At 38.1% G+C, this 15,095-nt stretch overlaps 2 protein-coding genes across 2 annotated transcripts; both read left to right on the top strand.

Moving 5' to 3' along the window:
• Positions 1 to 2,586: 2,586 nt before the first annotated feature.
• On the top strand, positions 2,587 to 10,827 carry atp6v1c1b (ATPase H+ transporting V1 subunit C1b). Its single transcript, XM_053333815.1, has 13 exons — positions 2,587 to 2,722; positions 3,743 to 3,923; positions 4,023 to 4,090; positions 4,692 to 4,777; positions 4,963 to 5,057; positions 5,200 to 5,291; positions 5,575 to 5,673; positions 6,280 to 6,348; positions 7,605 to 7,697; positions 8,204 to 8,297; positions 8,579 to 8,676; positions 8,780 to 8,903; positions 10,252 to 10,827. Exons 2-13 carry the CDS (start codon positions 3,792 to 3,794, stop codon positions 10,348 to 10,350), a joined length of 1,149 nt encoding a protein of 382 aa, XP_053189790.1. The 5' UTR covers positions 2,587 to 2,722; positions 3,743 to 3,791; the 3' UTR covers positions 10,351 to 10,827.
• A 1,544-nt stretch (positions 10,828 to 12,371) lies between these two features.
• si:ch211-215i13.3 (brain and acute leukemia cytoplasmic protein) lies at positions 12,372 to 14,754 on the top strand. The gene is made up of 3 exons (XM_053334096.1): positions 12,372 to 12,731; positions 13,015 to 13,139; positions 14,638 to 14,754. The coding sequence occupies exons 1-3, from the start codon at positions 12,593 to 12,595 to the stop codon at positions 14,752 to 14,754; spliced, it is 381 nt and encodes a 126-aa protein (XP_053190071.1). The 5' UTR covers positions 12,372 to 12,592.
• The last annotated feature ends 341 nt before the right edge of the window (positions 14,755 to 15,095 follow it).

Here is a 15,095-nt window from a genome sequence, read left to right on the forward strand (position 1 = left end):
CTATAGAAGTACTGTGATGCTGTTACTTTTAAGCATCTCAGCTGGTTGGCCTTTTTTCCTTCTTTTTCACTAATATTAGAGACCAAATGACTACATGTAATATATGGATATATGCTGTACAGTCATTCTAATGACCTTGAGGCACTTGAGCTGTACACTTCTCATTCCTTATAGCTACTTTTTATAGGTCATGTTGGGATAGTCAAGTTAAGCTTTATTTATGAAGTAATCGTGTGCAATAGAAGATATTAAAGTGCTGAGCAGAGATGTAAACCAAACACTAGAAATAAAAAGCAAAGATGGTGACAGTACATCTTATTATAATGTCATAACAGCATTTTGATGTGTTTGATAAAATGATTTAATACTCTTTTAGAGTCCTGCTCACATTTTTTCCAGTTTTAGTTATCAGATTACATGAATACAAGATTTATCGCCAGTTAATTGTGGCAGTTATTTCAAATGGATGTAATGCTGTTTTCTTTGTATGGTCAATGTGTTCCCAGTTTTCTATCTAAACAAAGTGTAAACTATCAAAAGTATGTGCTTTACAGGTCACGTCAGGGTCCATGAGGACAGGACTGAATTAGAGTTTTTAGCTTCAGTTCTGCTGATTTCTTGTTCAATGGCTTCACTGTCCACAGGACGGAAACTGAATTTGCAGCCAGAAGTAACGGATATAAACAAACAACAGCATAAATAATCAATCCTCAATAGCCACAGAACACCCACGAATCCAAAAATTAAAAAACAAATAGCAAAATAAGTTCAGAGACAACTTCTCCAAGTGTATGTTATAGTTAGGGATAAGTCAAATTTATCATTATTGACTTATACGACAGCTGATAAGTAAAAAGAAATTCATGTACAAACTAGCAAACTAACAAACTTTGAGATAATAGAAATTGTCTACATAAAAATTCACTACTAATGACTTATTTTCATCTGTTGAATGTCCCGCTCAGTAAAAATTGTATGTTGTTGACAATCGGCCTTCACAGCAGACATTCTGACTTGAGAAAGTGAGCCAGCGTGAACAACACCAGGACCCAGAAACTGATGCAGCTAATTTACACCTGTTCTTTTCCTACTGGGACATGTCAAACTTACCTCTTTGAAAAGGGTTATTCTTTTAAAGATAACCCCACATATTTAAGGGATCTTCATCAAAAATAAATATGCATGTATATAACATGCATATTTATGTATAAAATGAATATTGGCATATATAATGAAATCATTTTTTGAAAATATAGATATGGTACCAGCTTCAAAAATACAGCATTGGTCAGGCTCTGGTATAGATCTTTAATATTGACCTGAATATGGTGCAGTACATAATAAGGTATACACTGTCTCCCCAGTTTCATTATGTTTCTCTGGGTTACAAACAGCTGAATGCTCAAAAATGCTGTTGCTGATTTACTGTCACTGATTCACTGCCACCTAAAGACTTAACTGTAAAATAACATGCTGTAGTATTCGCATTTTACCGAAAGAGGTCGATATTGAGATGCAGACACTTCCCCTGCCAACTTTATTGAGTAAAATTAATTAATTCAATACACAGTGAGTGCATGTTCCAGGCAGTTTTCATGATATACTCCACAGTATAAAAAGGGTATTATATTGTATTGTACAACAAATAACAAGATGTAGGGAGAGGAAAGAATCGCAACGAAAGCAAAAACCTCTGTGGTCTGCTGAACAACTAAAACATTTACAAATGGAAAAATTAAAACATTTTAAAATTGAAGGAAGTGTTCATTTTAATTTGTTTAAATAGTGTAATGGTTTTTGTCAATCTCATTTTCGAGTTTTAAATTTTCAGTAGTTGTCAAGCATGTTTTAAATTAGGCTACCTTTAAAAATATAAAAGGAGGGTAATCTTTTAAGCAACATAATTTTATGGATACAATATTTTGTCAAGATATTAATCAAATTAATTATGTAAGTTTCATCTAACGAGAAGTTGGGATTGTCAAAAATGAGTAATATAGCAATCATTGTTAGTATTTTTGTCAAATTGATTTAGAAAGTGTTCTTAGAGTACAGTCCTAAACAGAAACTCATTGATTCTATTTATAATCATGTATTTATGAGGTAACAGAAAGATAGTGTTCAATGTTTTTTTTTATTGAAATGTAAGTCACTAATAGATGTCAAAACAAACACGTATGCTACCTTCCAGTGCTGTCGGAAATACTAGAACTGTTGTCTAAGCACAAATGACGCAGCCGAAAAATACAACATCCAGACTGTGAGACTTTTATCAAGTGCAGAGTAAGTTACAAGAGGGTAAAACGCACATTTAAACAATACGATTGTCACTTATAAAAGTGTTTCCCTCCTCATCGTCTCACTACTGCTGGCAGAATAGTAGCTACCGCTACTAAATTAAACAACCACAAAAACACTAGTGTGTCGGATTTACATTGATGTTTTCTCAAATCAAAGCATTTTAATAGTTTTACAAACGCTTAACACGTCCTATTCCTGGCTCTAATTTCAAATATTGTCACTTAAGTGAAAGCAGCATAGTGCGCAGCAACCTGTACGCATGCGCACATCTACTCCACTGATCAGCTGACTGTGAGTGAGATGCTGTGCTGAAGGACCTCTGAGTCAAAAACCTGCTATTATCTGCGCTATGAATGGGGAGTATCGACTGTTTAACTGAATTACACCGTGTGAACAAACACTGACGGCAGTTTACGTAGCGGTAAGTACGAGTATACACCGATTATTGATGTCGTGACAGCGTGAGGCTGCAGTGCTAATAAGCTAGTATCAGCAGCAGGCTAACTCCTCATTTAACCACATATGACCCAGGTTATTTTGATGTTTATCAGTGATTTTTAATTAGAGGAGGATTTACAAATGTAATTCTTAAAGCCTCGATTATCAGCTGTGCATGGGCTCTGTGTTTAGCTCGCATGAAGATGTGTGTTTTAGCATGTCCTGACACTGATCATATGACAAGTCAATCAGCAGACATGGAGACCTGGTTCCCTCTACAGTGCTTCAGTGATGCAATCAACAGGCTGTGTTTATGGCAGTGACCACACTGTAGGCATGGGGAAGTGTGAAGAAGTCAATGATTCAGAAGCATAACTAAAGTAAAAAGAGGAACAAATGTTACTGATTAATTCAGGGATTATTTCTGTCCTCACTGGTGGAAAAGTACACAGAGACTTAACTAAATGTAAATATACTCTGTTACCAGCGAAAGTCTTCCAATCAACATTTTACAAAATTGTCAGCAGTATTCAGTAAGAGCAGTCAGGTGTCCATGTACAACAAATGAAAGAAGAAAGAAAGAAAGAGGTTGTCCATGCTGTTATAAATCATGCTGTTCACACTGGCTGTTAAAAGTTCAAATGCACTTTCAGTGTCAGTGATGCTGCAAAAATGTGTAATTTTGTGCAAAAGTTGTTCCAGTACTTCAAGGTACCAATACTTACTACAGAGATGTATAGCCTACATGTGTGAGTTGGTTCTTTGAGTTTTAGCCCAGCAACATCCTCAAAATTCCCCACCATTTACAATAATATCGTGTTGACGTTTTACAGGAATATGTTTCATTTAAAATACTCCTGAGTATTGTCAGAGTCAGGAACATAACAGCTGTACGTGCAGGATTTCAGTTAGCTTCTTCAGCAGGGGCGATGCAAGCTGTTACATTGATCAACTGTAGTAATCAGAAATGTATTACTCATCTTCTTCTTTACTTTTCCCCCAGTGACTCTTTTACTTCAGAGGCCCGGTGGACAAACCTTCTGCCAGCAGCCATGACAGAATTCTGGTTGATCTCTGCTCCGGGGGAGAAGACATGCCAGCAGACCTGGGACAAGCTGATGGTGGCCACCACGCGCACCAACAACCTGTCCAACAACAACAAGTTCAACATCCCGGACCTCAAGGTCAAATACAACAGTCATCTAACAGCCACTGAAATACAATAGTTGACAAGACCAGGCAGATAATGCATTTGTTAATATATTGTGATCCGTCTCAAACAGGTTGGAACACTAGATGTCTTAGTGGGACTGTCGGATGAGCTGGCTAAACTGGACACGTTTGTGGAAAGGTGAATAATACATTTACACAGATCTTATGTGCCTTGTTATTATTTTAGTTCAGTTAAAAGACCAGTGTGTGAGATTCAGGAGGATCTATTGGCAGATGTGGAGTATCATTTTGTTGTTTTCATGATAATTTAATCACCTGAAACTAAGAATTGTTGTGTTTTTGGTACCTTAAAAAGAGTCCTTTTATATCTACATAAAGAGGGGGTCCTCTTCTTACGTAGGCGGCTGTGCTGTTCTGTAATGTTTCTACAGTAGCCCAGAACAAACAAACCAAACACTGGCTCTAGAGAGTTTTTCATGTTTTTAAGTTGAGGTGGAAGCCACGGTATGTTCTCACATGCTTGGAAAGGTGAGGGGTGAGGGAAGAGGTATTCAGCTGGTTGCAATCTGTAACCTCACCACTAGATGCCACTAAATCCCACACACAAAATAGTTCATGTAACTCTTTAATGAATATAAAACATTTATTTCTTTGGTAAATTGTTGGTGATGTTAGTAGAAGTAAAAGCCATGTTGAGAAAGCACAATCCTGACTTTTGTTTCTTTTTGACCTTTTCTTCTTGTCTGTAACCACTCTCCTCATCCCATGTCGTGCTTAAGTGTGGTGAAGAAGGTCGCTCAGTACATGGCTGACGTTCTGGAGGACAGCCGAGACAAAGTCCAGGAGAACCTGCTGGCCAATGGAGGTAATCCCTGTTAACATCATCACACTGACAAGTAACGTCTTCATTAGTGGACAGACATTATGTGATGGAGGTGGTAAAAAGCAAAAGCCATTATGATGCTGTTTACTAGTCATTACAGCACACGCAGCCTGTGGAAATTGTTTGATTAATGCTGATAACTTGAATCTTGTCTCCACTCTCTACAGTTGACCTGGTCACCTACATCAGCAGATTTCAGTGGGACATGGCTAAGTATCCAATCAAACAGTCACTGAAAAACATCTCTGAGATCATCTCCAAGGTTTGTTGGGAGAAACTCATTATTAGCTGTTGACTCAATGTTGTTAATTGCAGTTTTGTTGTGTTTCCTTTCACCCGCCTAGTGCAGGAAAAGTTCCATTGAATTGATTTATAACATCCACCATCTCTATAATGGTTTCTAGCAAGCGACTCAGATAGACAATGACCTGAAGGCCAGAGCTTCAGCTTACAACAACCTGAAGGGAAACCTGCAGAACCTGGAGAGGAAGAACGCGTGAGTAACAGTGACTGAAATCTGTCATTCAACATAGAACAAAATGTCCACATATGAAACTTGATAACACAGTGTTTTCTTACACCAAATAGTGTGGTGTGCTTTAGTCTAGTGAAAACTGATTCACTTATATTTTTGTTTTTATTAGGTTTTTATACATTTGCTGATCGATTGTGTGCTTCTGAAGGATGGACATTATTATTTCAAGAAGTAGCAATCTCTCCAGCCTTGAAATTAGTACAGTGTTACCTGACAATCTGGACTGTGTGTGTTGTCCTTTTAGAGGGAGCTTGTTGACCAGGAGTCTGGCTGACATAGTTAAGAAAGAGGACTTCGTTCTGGACTCAGAGTATCTGGTTACCATGCTGGCGGTCGTCCCAAAGTAAGTACATCTGCATCGTCATATTAATCATTTCAGTCATTTCTTAAACAACATTTTTTTTATCGCTCCAACCTCTCAGATGTGAGGATTTGCTGGTTTTCTCTTTTTCATAAGATTTTTTTAAGAAAATCAATTAACAACAATTGTGGTAATTGATTAAACATTTAATGGTTCTGGATGGAAATTGAGAATCTACTGCTTTTCTTGGTCTTACATTATTGTAAGACCAATAATATAACACATTACTTATGATTATGTGATGTCATTTTCTGCAGGAAATTGTGATCATTTTCTGGTCACTGAATCAACAAAATAATCGTCCGATTAATCGACACTTAAAATAATTTTTTGTCGCAGCCCAAATGTCAACTACAGCTACATTGCATGAAAATGACTTTTAACCATTGTATTTATGTAGATTTTAATATGTTGTATGTAACACAGACAGTTTTACATTGATGGACAGACTCCAATAAGTGAATATATTATGAGCATGTATAATTCCAGCTGGTCACTTGGTAAATAAATATTGGTATCAGCTTCAAATGTTCATACTGATTGTACTGCAGGAGACTAAATGTTCATGGACGTTTCCTTTCTGACCAGGACAAGCTATACTGACTGGCAGAAGACGTATGAAACTCTTTCAGACATGGTCGTGCCACGCTCCACTAAGTAAGTATTCTTACCTTGCGAGGCAGCAGTGTCTGCAATATTACGAGATCACAAGAATTACCCTTGTCAGGTTTTAAGTCATGCACTTGTGTCTGAACCACCAGTTTCAGTGCTCATGTTTTTTGATTGTGCTGCACAGGATTTTGTTAATGTCATAATCTTGTATATCCTAGAAAATCAGACACCAGTTTTCCTGCTCTCCTCACTCTCAGCTTCATTTCCTCTACAGTTGGTTCAGCCTTGTACTTCACTCTGACTAAAATTGGAGACATTATATGGCTGACCTGTAAAAAACAATTCACTCTTATTGGAATAGAAACCATTATGTGGTTGACCTGTGGAAAGCAATTGACCTTTTGCCAAAGTGGCCGGATGATTTGAGACGTTATGTTCGGGCTTTTGGACTGACGCGGCTTGGTGTGGTAACCAAGCAACCTGTATTTCTAATGCAGCTGCAGGGCACTGTCCGCCAGTGTGACCTGGAAACTAGACATAACATATATTTCACTACAAAGAGGTGTTTTTGTTTCATGAAGACTTGATCTTTAATTGTTACAACTTTTTATATAACGTCTTTAAATTGTATTCCCACCAGCAAAATTAGTTGTTGGTGAGTGGAAAGCCAGTGAAGTAACATGTTTTTTTTCTTCAGACTAAAAAGAATCAATTTGTGTGTATCAAAGAAAATCAGGAAACTTTGAGATCAGTGAATTTATGTGCAAATTTGATCAATTACAAATCAAGTAAGTCTAAGTTAGTCTTTTTCTTTTCTGTACTGTATTGGATGGTTGAGTTGTGGCCCCTGGGACTAGATGTTGTCCTTTTGAAGCATTAATACACAGTACATGAGCTGTTGTCACTTATGTGAAGTGCTTGACTGAAATATTACTATTCCCTGTATTTACCATATGTGTCCACAGTGTGCAGGAACTGATATTTGTTACTTTGACTAATTTCTTATTCATCTGCACACAGTCCATAGCAAAAGTCATTTTTCTTATATGGTCCTACTCTGGCTGTGATGCAGCACAAAAGAGACTCAGCAGTCAATTGTAATGTAACACAGGAAAGGTTGGTATAAATGCATTGGCTTGTTGTTCTAATGTCGACGGCCTGCAGGACAGTGTGACAGGCCACCAGCAGCACTGCTGCGTTATTTATTTTAAAACCAAACCTGCTGAAATATGTCTCGACGCATACACACAACATATTTTGAGCTCTCGTGTTAATCTGTGGTCCTTTGTCCTCTCCTACAGGCTGCTGTTCGAAGACCATGACAGCGGTCTGTTCAGTGTCACTCTCTTCAGGAAGGCTATAGATGACTTCAAACACAAGGCCAGAGAAAACAAGTAAATTACTCAGTTTCACTTTCTTCACCAGCGTAATACAAGCAAAGAGTTAATATGTGACGCTCATTAGAGTTCCACTTGAGCTTTGTTACAGTAGCCATTTAACTTCTCTACAATATTTTTTCTTTTTTGTGTATGCCGTGAATCGTGTTCATTTATTAAAATTGAGCATCCACAGACTAATGATAGTAATGATAGCTCATGACTGAAGGAGTCCTATTTGTAAAAGCATGCCCTGGCTCGTCATGCACTAAAAACAGACATACTATAATAAACAGGATTTCACTGGCACTCAACAGTCTCTCCAATTAGCATGACAGAGAGATCTCATTGTGTGTGTTTATGTATTTGTTTCTGTGTGTTTGTATAAAGCCTATTTCACAAAGTGCACTTGAGTGTGTGTGTGTGTGTGTGTGTGTGTGTGTGTGTGTGTGTGTGTGTGGGAGGGGGGTCGGGGATTGCTCGCAGCTGATTGCCATCTCTCTGCTGTGTGTCATGATGCGCAGGTTTACAGTGCGTGATTTCCAGTACAATGAGGAGGAAATGAAGGCAGACAAAGAAGAGATGACACGTTTGTCCACTGACAAGAAGAAACAGTTTGTAAGACTGCTGTTCTCAGTACTACGGATCAATAACAATAGATAGAGATACAGATAGGAATTTTAATGCTAAGAACCCCAAGTTCCATAGATATGTAGAGGTTTATTTCCTGTTTTTGGCTTTTCGTTTGTCTTAAATAACATCCAAAAGAGTAAAACCAATGATCATTTCAACAAATCTGTCACTGTGTTTTCTGTTAGATCAATTCAAGTTGGAAAATAATTTTATGATGTAAATTGAAATGGATGTTAACTTTATTGAAAAATATTCTGTCGGTCTAGGGGCCTTTGGTACGATGGCTGAAAGTAAATTTCAGTGAAGCCTTCATCGCATGGATTCACATAAAAGCTCTGCGTGTGTTTGTGGAGTCAGTGTTGAGGTGAGCATCTGAAGACTCTGCAGCATCCATCAGCAGCATCCATCACTTAAAGAAAATCCTTAAGTGTAAGATAACATTCTTGTGGTCCTCTTGTGTTTTATAGATATGGGCTGCCGGTGAACTTCCAGGCCATGCTGCTCCAGCCCAACAAGAAAAACATGAAGAAGCTGAGAGAGGTGCTGAACGACTTGTACAAACATCTGGACAGCAGTGCTGCGATCATTGATGTGAGTCAACTCATCTTTATGGGTCTGGCATGAAAAGTGCTTTTTGTAAACGTAGATCAGTGAAATTTAAAAGACTCAGTTTGCCTTAGAAGCTTAGAAAATCGAGTGTAATCATCAGGCTGAGTTGCCATTTATTTTTTATTAATTCATCCACTTTGTTCATGTTAGCTTATTTTATTCAATGGTGAGGGACATTTCTATGGCACCAGCTTCACTTTTAGTTGACACAGAAGCTGTGGGAGTGGTTGCAAGAAGCAGTGAACTTAACTTCTTTTATATTGATTTAATATTAGTTTTTTGTTTTGCTTGGAATTACATTTTTGAAGCTGTTTTTCATGAATGGAAAATGACATCCTTAATCCAACCGTTAAAACAATCAATCTCAAGTCTGAGCCTCACATTCAGAAACAAAGAGGCCCTGGAAAGCTTCCTTATAGTCTTATCAGCACCATTCAACATGTTCAACAAAGGCTGGGGCAGGCTTATTAATGCATTCCTTAATTGGTGTAAAAGATAATACTTTGATAGACGTGATGTTAAGGCCAAACCACTTATGTAGTAATAAAACAATTAAAGAAACAGAGTATTTGCCAAGAGTGAACATATCGAGATTGCTAAGAACAAGTTTGCATTAGCAGTCAGACTGTAAACAAGCTGAGTTTTGACTGATACACCAACCTACTACGTTCTTAGTGAACACACCAGTATAGACCTTTAGAAAACACACATTTTGACATGTCAAACCAGGAAAAGAACATGTGCAATTAACACCATTGACAAATTAGAACCCTTTAGTTTTTCCTAAGTCACAACTTTGGTCTAGGAGCATGATGCTTCACTTCTATGGCCTCCTGGGACATTTGAATGGAGCTGACCCATTGTTAATGTTCCCCATGTGCTTTTCCTGCTATGACAAGTCAAAATATTACTAATTAATCCCTCATTGCTGTGGAGAATTGTGTGCATACTATGGAAAGTATGGTAGGTCAAAGTTGAAGCAGGAAGTCATCCCATAAACTAATAGATGTTTACAACACATACCAACATTTTGAGATACGTTTGATCAGTTTGACTAATATGAAGGTTTTTTTTACAACATTTCTGATCATCTGTTGGACCTATTGTTTTAGCAACTTCACCAAATGTATTGATCTTAACATTTAACTCACCATAGTAATTGCTCCCACAGCCATCAGAGCTAATGGCCAGAGCTACAAAAATAAACCCAAAGTTGTAACAAACCTTAGTTTTAGGCTCCCGCAGCCTATTTCATTAAACATAAATGAAATTTCCCATTAACAATGATGTGGACCACCCTTGTCTTCTTGTATCTCCTTCTTCCTTGCAGGCTTCAATGGACATCCCAGGTCTGAATTTGAGCCAGCAGGAGTACTACCCCTATGTTTACTACAAGATTGACTGCAACCTGCTGGACTTCAAAGTCTAGACGCATTGCCAGCATCATCTCTCACTCTCTGTGCAGTAGTGTTCTTGGTGTGACATGTTCACATACCCATGCTTTAGTTTATTTTCATTCCTACCATGTTTTCCCTCTTTTTCCTCATCTTTTTTTGTGTCCTCATTCTTTAATTCTCACCCATGTTCCTGGTACATTCCTGGGTCCATACTGAATGAGTTACAAGAATCGGAGTAATGACTGGTGACTAAAATCATGGGATCCAATAACAGGATAGATTAAAGATGTGAAATAGTCTCCAGTCATAACTTCTGTTCTCCTTTGTTGTCACTTTCTCTTTGTACCATGCTGTAAAACCATCCCAGTTTACCCCCAACACAACGTTTCACATTCCTTCTCAGCCCAAACCCAAAGGACATTTAAAATACTACATTTTTATTGTTGTTTCTTCTCATCCTACTTAAAGTATCAACAACAGTACACGTGTGTGTGTGTGGGGGGGGGGGGGGGATGCGGAGAAAAGAAGTATATGTTAAATATAGTATTTATTTTAAGGCTCTAAACTCAGTGAATATGTTTCTATTGTTTCAGTTTTTAAGGTGATGTATTTTTAGCTCCATGTAAGGAATGTCTGTTTACAAGTAGATGTTGACCATTGTTTCCTCTAACTCTAGCTATAATCCTGTGAAATACTGAGACATTTCATTTTACAGTATAAAGAAGCAATATATCTGCTGGTTGTATGCTCCTTTGATTTCTGTATATTAAGAAGATTGGGAAAATTAATGATAGGTCTATGTACGTGCAAATACTGTATATTGTCAGTATAACTGAAAATTGAACTAAGTATTTAAATTAAATGTGACAATAAATACTATATGTGAAAGACTTTGTCTCACTGTCCTTTTGGACTGCAGATAAAAGTTTAGAAAGCATATCAGAATGAATTAAACCAGCATCAAAATCACTATTAGTCCCATATAAGGCGTTTTAAGATGTAAGCCTGTTAAATGTATTGACAGTGTCAGAGGTTAAAGGAAAAGTTCATACATTTTTGTTGTTTAAGATGATTCACCCTCTAATACTTGCTCTCAATATTGCTACAGATTTTGTGTGTATAACATAAAAATAGCAGAACTCAACAGGATTTGAAGCATAACCTAAGAACAACGAGGCAAGCTGCCTATAAAGTTTTATAATCTATTTGTTTTCTTCCAGTGAGAACATAAAAGGGAAATAATTTTACTTTGAAATTAAGGTGTTACAGAGCTAGTATTTGTGTGTGTCAATCGTTCCTGTGCATTCCTCTTTTTGCTCGTTACTTGTTAAATAAAGTGTTTAGTACTGCTTTCTAATACAGCACCATCTATCATAGCTGGTGGCTTTATTGATGGTTGATATATAATCGATAACTGCTTTATAAATTCATAACTTTGGGGTCACCAAGTGGGGAAAATTTCCAATTGACTGGTTTTTATCGTCCTCAACTTTTTCTTTGTCCTCTTAGCTCTTCAATTCATCATTAAAATATCCTTTCTTAACGATTACAACTGCTCTGTGAACAATTTACTGTAGAGACCCTTAATTATGTGATTGACTGAGACTTGCAAAATCAGTATCTTTAAAAATCCCTTTACAATAAGATACAAAAATACTGTAGGTGAAGGTATTTCCCAAACCAAAACTTGAGGGGTCTCTAATGTAAAGCATTAATTATTTTTTAACAATTAAGTAGGCAATTACAAACGCTGCCTGTTAACTTACTTAAATAAATTGTCCTCTTTTTATTATTTGATTATTTTTCTTTCTTTTCAATCAATTTCAAGAAAGATTAAAACATGTTCTGATAATATAATTGATTTTGGTTGGTATGAGTGCATGTTTTCAAGATTATGATGATGGTGATGATAATGCTGACACCACACACACACACACACACACACACACACACACACACACACACAGACAGCCAATCAACGGTTAGACTGGATGTAGTTTTAACTCCCCCTCCACCTCTCTGTGGGTGACGCAGATAGCTCGAGTGTGTGTTCATGCTGGTCAGCTGCTGTCTGTGGGGAGCAGCATCACAACCACCATCCACCTCCACAACTACCACCAGTAGCAGTCGCACCAGCAGAATGATCAGTTTCATGCGGGTGATGGACACGGGAACACGGATGGAGCTGCAGCAGTAGAGATCCGGGAAGGATGCTGCAGAGGCTGTGAGACAAACCGAGTCCATGTCAGCCCGCTGCTGCTCCACCTGTCGTGGATGATTTTCTCGATGGGTTGCGGAGGGAGTCGGGCGGACGCGATCATCGAGCCGAGGTACCATGAGAGCTGGACCAGGGAGACCGAATCGACCTGGCTTACCAATACCGACGTTGAGACCCCCCTTTCTGTAGCAAACAGTAAGAGCATTCGTCATCTTTTTTTGTGCCTGTTTTAACCAGAAAATGCAAGATGAGAAGATGCAATGAAGAAACAGCAGGCCACATTTAAAATGCTATCTCCTCAGGTCAGAACAAATGATAAAACATTACAGATAGCGCTCACAGGAAAGATAAATAAAACAAAAACACAACCACCGACATGTCAGCTCTTTGCAACATCTCTATCACCTTGTCTTAATGCTTTAAGAGACAATATCTGTTGTTGGATGCCAATTAATAACCTATGATCTGTTCTCCAAAGGTAAAGCTCTCGAGGCCAGTCTGAGGGAGAAGAGGATGGTGAACACAGGCACCCAGTGTGGGAAGCAGGCCCTCACCACCACTGGCTCCAACCACCAGAGGAAACTCAGGCGCTCCTTCAGTGATGTAGGTGTCACTGGTAGCAAGTACTGGCATTTCTAAACACTCAATATGGATACGAGACTCTGACATTGCACACATAGTGATATACAGGATACATTAGCTGTCCTCTTTCTCATAAAAAAATCAATCTGTTTGGTTATTCTTTAAATTCATGTAGAATAAACTTTATTGGTCAAGTATGTTGTGAACATGCAAGGAGTCTACCTCCAGTTCATCACTAGGTTTCAGTATCTGTGTACACAGTGTGTAGAACATTGTTTTATTTTCTTACAATTTTATTTTACCAAGAAGGCAGCATAAATAGTTGCAGAATCAGACAACAGATGAAACAATACCTACTAAGGAGGCTGAACGACAGAGATAGTTAGCAAAGTTAATCATCCCACATAGACATGGTTTTGAATTTGGAGATCAAAGTTCTCAATTAAAGGACAGGTTCACAATTTTTTGAGTCTGCCTTAAAAAACTAACTCGGGTGCCCAAATAAACAGTGAGACAGGTTTTGCTCACTGCTAGGCTGATACTGGAGATCCCATTCAAATGCACTGATAATGTAAGTGATGGGGGACAAAATCCACAGTCCTGATTTTGAGCAAATATGTATATGTATTTATCTTAAGTTAATAGGCTTCAGCAGTCGGAGTTATCAAGTTGATATTTTCCACAATTAGATTTTGTTTTTTTAATTTCCTGTTTGTGTCTCAGTAGACAGTGTTTTACTGTTCAGCTGGGGTGGAATTATCTTAACAAAAACAGGGAAGTAGGCACTGAAAAGAAAGACTTCCACTTCATTGGAGTAATTTGTTTCAGCAAAATTTTGTCCCGATCAATTAAGAAAGGGATCTTTTAATGGCCAGTATGAACAAGAAGCAAAAAGCAAATAATTGCAAATAAATAAAGATTAAAGGCATTAATTGTTAATTTCAAGCCTACAAATGCATTTTTATGGGAATATAATGAGGGATAGTATGTACTGTGTGTAGAACCTAAAAATGTTCCTGAATATTTTAAATGTCTATGTTTGAGTTTGTCACTTTCAAATACAATTCAGTCCACGGTCTTGCCCACCCTTGTAAGGACAAACATTGATGATTTTGTGTAAAATCATCTGGATTCCTTGAACATGACATACCATAAAAGTTTTCTTCGTCTTTTATCTTTAGAGCTGACTGCACAAAGGAATAAAAAGAAAGCGTAGACACTGTTCTCAGAATGCAGATGTATGGTTGTTAATGTAAACTAATAGCAAATAGAGACAAACAGACACATAAAGGTTTGTGCACACGCATTCTGGGTTCAGTTTAAGAATTACAAAAGATCTGAAAAATCAATGTCTCCAATCTAAGGAATTACATTTTCAGTGAGTACTCAGTTTTATTTATTTATCCTTCCATTTATAGGCAGTGCTTCAGTGACTCAGGGCTCAGTTGGCCATCTTCGCCCACTCACTCTACGTGTGCTGACATTTAAATGACATTCAAAATCCTCCATCTTTTCACAGCAAACCACTCGTGACTCCAAAAGGAGGGAGGCCAGTGCTTTGTCTAAAGATGGGCAGTCTGTCAATATCAACAGTAGTGGAGAAGCCGAAGCTGGGAACGCGTGTGATGAAAGATGAAGAAAAGTCGAGACTCTGCGTACAAGACGGTCAGAGCTGTTAGCAGTTCACCAGAAGACGGAACGAGAAGTGTGTGGATGATGTTTGCGAGTGACTTTCCAAGATCTCCGCTGTCGGTCTCAGTGATTTACAACACTATAAGTACCTGCATATGTCTCCATCCAAAGATCTCGGGATGCTGCATCATTGTCGTGCCATTGCAAATGCATGTGTGAAGCAGAGAGTGGGGCACAGCCGGTGTTCACACTCTCCACCATGCTTGTCTCCCATGCTCGTGGTGCCAGTCAGGGAACGTGTCACTGTGTTAAGCTGAAAACAAGAACAGACCGTTCCATATGCAC

Source organism: Scomber japonicus, chromosome 15, assembly GCF_027409825.1.
Source record: "Scomber japonicus isolate fScoJap1 chromosome 15, fScoJap1.pri, whole genome shotgun sequence".
Lineage (NCBI taxonomy): Eukaryota > Metazoa > Chordata > Actinopteri > Scombriformes > Scombridae > Scomber > Scomber japonicus.

Coding starts and splice junctions, on each gene's coding strand:
- atp6v1c1b (XM_053333815.1), top strand. CDS start 3,792: ATGACAGAATTCTGGTTGATCTCTGCTCCGGGGGAGAAGACATGCCAG. Junction 7,698..8,203: donor CACAAGGCCAGAGAAAACAA/GTAAATTACTCA, acceptor CATGATGCGCAG/GTTTACAGTGCGTGATTTCC. Junction 8,298..8,578: donor CTGACAAGAAGAAACAGTTT/GTAAGACTGCTG, acceptor CTGTCGGTCTAG/GGGCCTTTGGTACGATGGCT.
- si:ch211-215i13.3 (XM_053334096.1), top strand. CDS start 12,593: ATGATTTTCTCGATGGGTTGCGGAGGGAGTCGGGCGGACGCGATCATC. Junction 12,732..13,014: donor CCCCCTTTCTGTAGCAAACA/GTAAGAGCATTC, acceptor TGTTCTCCAAAG/GTAAAGCTCTCGAGGCCAGT. Junction 13,140..14,637: donor TCAGGCGCTCCTTCAGTGAT/GTAGGTGTCACT, acceptor ATCTTTTCACAG/CAAACCACTCGTGACTCCAA.